The sequence below is a fragment of the Raphanus sativus genome, chromosome 4, assembly GCF_000801105.2.
Source record: "Raphanus sativus cultivar WK10039 chromosome 4, ASM80110v3, whole genome shotgun sequence".
Classification (NCBI taxonomy): Eukaryota; Viridiplantae; Streptophyta; class Magnoliopsida; order Brassicales; family Brassicaceae; genus Raphanus; species Raphanus sativus.
Genome location: NC_079514.1, coordinates 28,603,936 through 28,610,730, shown reverse-complemented (window position 1 = coordinate 28,610,730; position 6,795 = coordinate 28,603,936). Strand labels below are relative to the sequence as shown.

At 36.1% G+C, this 6,795-nt stretch overlaps 1 protein-coding gene, 1 long non-coding RNA gene and 1 pseudogene across 2 annotated transcripts; 2 read left to right on the top strand and 1 right to left on the bottom strand.

The window, feature by feature from the left end:
• Positions 1-1,651: 1,651 nt before the first annotated feature.
• On the top strand, positions 1,652-2,434 carry LOC130511263 (uncharacterized). The gene has a single exon (XM_057008176.1). The coding sequence runs from the start codon at positions 1,652-1,654 to the stop codon at positions 2,432-2,434; it is 783 nt and encodes a 260-aa protein (XP_056864156.1).
• A 1,096-nt stretch (positions 2,435-3,530) lies between these two features.
• On the top strand, positions 3,531-4,838 carry LOC108835179 (uncharacterized; annotated as a pseudogene).
• Positions 4,839-5,618: 780 nt separating this feature from the next.
• On the bottom strand, positions 5,619-6,168 carry LOC108835180 (uncharacterized). Its single transcript, XR_001946916.2, has 2 exons — positions 6,017-6,168; positions 5,619-5,924 (listed from the first exon to the last, which is right to left on the bottom strand). It is a non-coding gene; the product is annotated as an uncharacterized LOC108835180 (long non-coding RNA).
• Between the last annotated feature and the right edge of the window lie 627 nt (positions 6,169-6,795).

Below are 6,795 nucleotides of genomic sequence, written 5' to 3'. Positions count from 1 at the left end.
AAATCCGTTACTCCAAGAATACACGAATCTAGGGTTTGTGAATACTCTTCACAGTGCTTAATTAAAAGCTCTTAGGGGTTGTGAATACTCTTCACAGTGGTTTATAAAAACCTCTTTAGGGTTTGAGAATACTCTTCTCAGTGGTTTATCAAAACCTCTTCTGGAAAACTCTTTTTATTAAATCATCATAAACTGAATACAATCTTAAGCCTAGACGGCTATATATAAGAAAACCATAAAACCCCTAAAACAATAATGATAATTATCAAAAATAATTAATAAATCAATAATAAGATATATGGAAATATTCCAAATATTTATCTGCATCATTCTCTCCGGGTTGGAGAAGATTCGTCCTCGAATCTTGATCATAGTCTTCGAATCCAGAACGTTTTCCAAGAAAAACTCTTCCTCGAATCTTCAATAGCTTGTTTTGCACGATTCTTGCACGGATCTGTTTGCAACTTAAATTTTCATAAATCCGTTTTTGCACAAGATTTGCACGCATCAGATTATCAAAAAATTTCACAAAATCTTCATAGCACTCGTCTTGTCCGAATTTCGCACGGATCTCGTCCTGTCCGAATTTTGCACAGAACTCGTCTCGCCCGAATTTTGCACGGACAACACAGACATCTTCTTCGATAAAGCTCTCCTCGTCTTCATCATCATTCAATTGCACATCTTGAGCTCGTGCTGCTTCTCTTTTCTTTAATGCCTCATCGAACTTATTTAATGCCTTACAGAAATCTTGTTCGATCTTCTTCAACTCCTTGCAGAGATCTTGTTTAATCTTGCTGATTTCTTGTTTAACCTCTTCCAAGATCTCAACTATTTGTGGTTGTAGATGCATCTGCGATCAAGATAATAGAACCGTTTGGCTCTGATACCAACTGATGTAGCGGAAGCTTCTAGGGATAGAACTAGATCCGTTTATTCCAAGAATACACAAATCTAGGGTTTGTGAATACTCTTCACAGTGCTTAATTAAAAGCTCTTAGGGTTTGTGAATACTCTTCACAGTGGTTTATAAAAACCTCTTTAGGGTTTGAGAATACTCTTCTTAGTGGTTTATCAAAACCTCTTCTGGAAAACTCCTTTTATTAAATCATCAAAAACTGAATACAAACTTAAGCCTAGACGGCTATATATAAGAAAACCATAAAAACCCTAAAACAATAATGATAATTATCAAAAATAATTAATAAATCAATAATAAGATATATGGAAATATTCCAAATATTTATCTGCATCACAATGGCTTGCCTAGATGAAATAGAGAGCTTGTGTAGTGCCTTTCTGTGGTCGGTTCGCCAAATACACATCACAAAGCTAAAGTAGCCTGGAGTGATCTTTGCTTACCTACGTCTGAAGGAGGATTAGGCATCCGCAAAATTAGAGAAAATTCTACTGTCTTTGCGATGGGCCTGGTTTGGAAGCTGTTTACCTTATCTGGCTCTCTCTGGGTGGCTTGGGTGCATAGTGAGCTTCTGAAAGGGAAATCTTTTTGGGAAGTAAAGGACACTAGTAAAGGTTCTTGGCTGTGGAGAAAACTACTTAATCTGCGAGACATGGTTTCTGAATTCTTGTGTTTTGATGTTCGGAATGGAGAGTCAATTTCTTTCTGGTATGATAACTGGCTAGGCACTGGATGCTTATTGATAAGACAGGGGACCTAGGACCTACATACTTAGGAATACCTCGGCAGGCAATGCTTTCTGAGGTTTTTACGGATGGGGTTTGGCGCATGAGAAGAAGGGGCAGAAGAGTGTTTGGAGAGGTCTATGATGCGATTGAGGGTGCAACAGCACCAGCAATAGATGCGGGGAGGGATTTTGTACTTTGGAGACATGGCGATGACGATTTTAAAAACCATTTCTCCACCCAGAAAACATGGGATCAGATCAGGGTTAGGAAGCCGGAAGTCCCTTGGCGCTCCCTTGGTTGGTTCACCCAAGGGGTACCGCGACAGTCCTTTATTGTTTGGTTGGCATTTAGAGACAGATTGTCTACTGGAGTCCGCATGAGGCAGTGGGGAATCACCCAAGGCTGTATGTTCTGTGGGGAGCCAAATGAGGATCGAGATCATCTCTTCTTTGCGTGTCCTTTTACCTACACTCTCTGGTTAAAGCTCACGTCTCAACTGTTGGGAAACTCAGTCTCTCCGGCTTGGTCTACCACGGTTACAGCTCTTCTGCGATCGCGACGGGATAAGTTGGATGGTATCTTGCTGAAACTTGTCTTCCAAACTGCCATATATTTTGTTTGGAGGGAGAGAAACTCTAGGCGTCATCAAGGAGTTCGGGTGGATGGGGGAACACTGGCTAGACGAATTGATAGGTTCATACGTCATAGAATTCTATCTTTGAAGTACACGGGCAGTCATAAGTTGGCAGGGCTTCTCCGACGTTGGTTCGAGGTCTACACAGGATGATGAGTTTGAGAATAGGACCACACTTTTTATTCACATTTTATTGAAGTAGTTTCCAGTTTTTGTGTTACTTTTCAATTCGTTGTAAATGTCTATTCATTCTTTGATTAATTAATATAAAATTTAATAAAAAAAAAAGAATAAATGTGGATATTAATTTGTTGGATTAACTAATGTAATGTATAAGTAATGTATTATTTTCTGATTAATAAAATACAGTCCGTAAAAGAATGTGTATATGTTTTCAAAAAAAAAAATTGATGTAGTTATTTATACATATTTTAATCGGCATATATCAACAATTTATTTGCACACTTTCATAAATGTTGTAGTTATAGATCCTAGAACATAGGAATTAAAGAAAACTGTTAAATGGTGGTTACAAAATAATTCTTAACACAAATTGTTTAGAACGGCATTATATTTTGATTCAGTTAGAAAATAATTATTAGACCAAACTTATATCAATTGGTCTTTTTTTTTTTTTTGAAATACAACTTATATCAATTGATCATGTTTCAGAATTAATAGAATAGATAAGAGACGTTGCAGTGTAAGAATACCAGATTTCCCAGTTAGAAATCGTGTGCTTACTTCTTTGATTAATATTTAATGTTTCCCCAATTCTTTTAAGAAGATGTGATCAATCTTTTGTGACACATGTGAGAGGTGCCTTTATTCCAGTAAAAGTAATACTAATAAACACATACAAGTGTACTTGGAACCCCTTCAGATATGTAACAAAAGTAAATGTGTGTACACATCCACCGCAGATATATCGATTTTATTAGTGTGTAATCATGGAGTCGCCGGAAGAAGATATGTTAAGAGGAAAGACCCTCACAAGAGAAAGATCAAAGCATACTTTATAAAACCTCTGGAAATGAAAAATACAATGCGACTATACATATTATGCAATCACTACTATTTGTTCAATAAGTGAATCAATAACATATGTTATTCCTTGCATTTGCACCGTACTAATCTGACTAAAACTCACACAAACAAAACAAAACAAAAATCAAAAGCATACTACATCAGACTGAAACTGAAGAAGCAGATAATTGTATTCAATCATTTGCTTGAGCACCATCACCTCATGAAGTATCCTGTACATCCAAAAGTTCCGTTGGTGCCAATGCAGAACGGGATTCATCCCATGGCACCTGGTAAGTCTATCTCCTTATATCACTCACAAACATCTTGGGATATGAAAAGCATCTTTATTACTTGTTATTTAACACTAGAAGGTTGTAGCGCAGTTAACAACATGCCAATGGGATATCGAGTACTACAACAAATATCCTCAAATGCATGCTCCAGGCCATCCTCATATTGATGCAATGAGAATGTCAAGCTGCCACGTGGTTAATGGAGTCCCTGCACCTGGGAACTTCCAACCAATGAGGATGAACTCAGGGAATGAGTAAGAACAAAGTTTCCAATTACACATTAACTTAGTCGCAGTAAGTCTTTTTTCTAATTCCTTATTGTTGTGTTTCTGGTGCTTGTTGTGTAGTATGGTGATAGATACAACTGCGGCTGATCCAACTCCAATGATTCCACCAAACAATGGTATGTCATGAGTGTCGGAGATGCCAGTGAGTCCAGCTTCCGTGGCGTCAAGTGGACACTTCCCTTTTGCTGCTTCAGACATGTCAGGCATGGGAATGGACACTTCAGCTCTTGATTCTGGTTTCACATCTGATGTGGGTACTTCAGTGGGGTTACAGATTGAACCAGATGGAGGAGCTGGAGATTCCAGAGACAATCTGAAGCCATTTGATTAGATTCCTTGGACCTTTGGCCTCTCTGATCTCACTGCTGATTTGTCAAATCTTGGAGGTATATGTTCTTTCTATATAGAATGTTTGCACAGCATTGATGTTTACTGTCTGATCAATGGAGATCTTGCAATTTTACAGATCTAGGAGCCTAAGGAAACTATCCTGGTTCCCCATTTCTTCCATCTGATTCAGAGATTTTACTTGATTCTCCGGAACAAGATGACATAGGTAAACACATCACTGCTTCTTTCCTTCTTCTTAAGGATCATCATCCTTGTAAGAGTGGTGAAAAGTTCCAAACTTGGATTGCTTATTAATGATTTGTTACAGCTTCATGTTCTGTGATCATTATATAGTCACTGACCAGTCTTTCTTCGCTTTCCAACTGTATTCTGTAGAGGAATTCTTTGTGGATAGTCGATCCCAGGGCCTTCATGTCCTCAGTCAGATGAAGACAAGCCTTAAATTTCCGTAGTCTCGAGTCTTAATCAAGCCATGATATCTGATCAACAGGAAGCAAGCAAGCAAAGGTGTTACTGGTTCATGATCTCTGTTAAAGGCTAATAAATTAGACTAAAAGATTAATTGGTTAGTAGTGGTCACTGACCACTGGTCAGCTGTGAAATTGTATTTGCACTTTTTTTTTTTGAGAATGTGTAAGCATTGTAGAGACCATTATCATTGTATAATATATGTCTCAGTAATCTATCTATTTCCCCCCATTTTCTGTGTTGGCCATTCATAGCATGCATGAGTAAGTATCTCATCTCTTTCCTCTTTACTAGTTTTCTTTCGTTTTTCTTTTGCAGGAGAAAATGACGTCTTACTTACCCCGGAAAGATTGAAAAGTCTCCTCAAGTCTACTAAATTATTTTTCAGCTTCCGTGGCGTCAAGTGGATCATATATTTTTTTATTATTTTTCACAGATTTGAGAATTTGTGGAAGAAGACAAGAGTTGATGGAGATGATAAATTTCCAAAGAAACAAGTTGGTAAAGTATGTATCAGTTGGATTTGTTGTTAGTCTTGTCAATTACGAGTTTATGTAGTAATATTGATTTGAAATATTTTTGTGACAGGATTACTAAAAATGAAGATTCCTTTAACCAGACCTAGTAGACCATCAGTAACTTCAGTTATAATAAAAAAAAAAAGTTAGACGTAGCTTATAGAGAAGGGCTCAAAGAAGATCAGATCCTTTTAAGCAGCAGCCATTAACGTTTCATTCTCCAAAGAAGAAATGGTCAATTGCTTGCAGAACTTGGATCGTTTAATGAGAGCGTTTTATTAAAACTCATAAGTTGTTTGAAAAATCAGGTAAAAGCTTAAACCAATACCAAAACTGCAGATGTTGTACCAAAACTAGCGAATCAAAAAGTGATCAACTTTGAGATATCTAATGCGTCGAAACAGCTAATTTCATATCATTTATCGTCATTACAACTGATGCACCTTCTTTTTTTATTAGCAAAAAGGATAACATAATACCAAAGCATAGTCAGAAGAAACATACATAATAGCAACCCTAATAATCTTAGACCATACGCTAATTATTCACCACATCTTCTTTTGGCTTCAACGTTTCCTCTTCATTCCCTAAGAACTGATATTTGAGCGTACAGATTCCAAGGACCCATCCACAGCTTGCTCCTGCAACAAAACGGGTTGCGTATCCAACCATACCAAGAAATCCCATTTTCTCTTGCCTGCATACAGTAGATTTTAAACATAAGAAACTCTAAGATCTTGCAGATCTATAATAACAATCAATCAGAGAGAAAGAAAGAGGCAGACTCACACGACAGACGACGGCGAGGCGTTAAGGGTGATCGAAAGAAAGAAAGAGACGACTCGGCGGTCAGAAATCTTAAACAAACTTTATACTAAGTTTAACAAAACCCTACATTACCGCAACGGGCCCAGCCCAATTAACTTTGCTACCACGGGCCCAGACAACATATTTGGGCTGTGCTTATCCCTTTCCATAGGTTCTTGGGTTATACCGATTTTATTTGAATTGATGTTTTAATTTCACAAATTTAGTATGTATTGGTAATCTATTTTAGTATTAATAATACTAGGAAATAACCCCGTGCGTAAACGCTCGGGAATAGTGAATTTTTTTTATTTTTATTAAAATTTATTTTATTTAACTTTGTAATAACTGTTAAAAAGTTAAACTGATGTGTAATATTATAATTATTTCAAAAATAAATAATTATGCGTCTAACTGAATACTTATATAATGTATGAATATTAAATAAATTGTGTGCATGAGAAATGATTTTTTTAAAATTATGAGTAACAAAATAAATTGTTATAAAAATAAACATTCTATATTTTATAAATGAGATTTTCTATAAAATATTTTTACTTTAATTTTCGAGAAAAACATACTAATTTTCCCTTTGATAAAATGGATTGTCTAAACTACAAGTCATTCCCTTTATCTAATAGTTTCATCAGTGATTAAATTAAATATATAAACTTACACAAGAAAATTTCATAACTAATGGATTGCTAGACAGTAGATTTAAAAAAAATATATGAATAACATAGATTGTAACTGTACGTTTT

What these genes read in the sequence shown, in the direction of transcription:
- LOC130511263 (XM_057008176.1), top strand. Translation starts at nt 1,652, where the DNA reads ATGCTTATTGATAAGACAGGGGACCTAGGACCTACATACTTAGGAATA.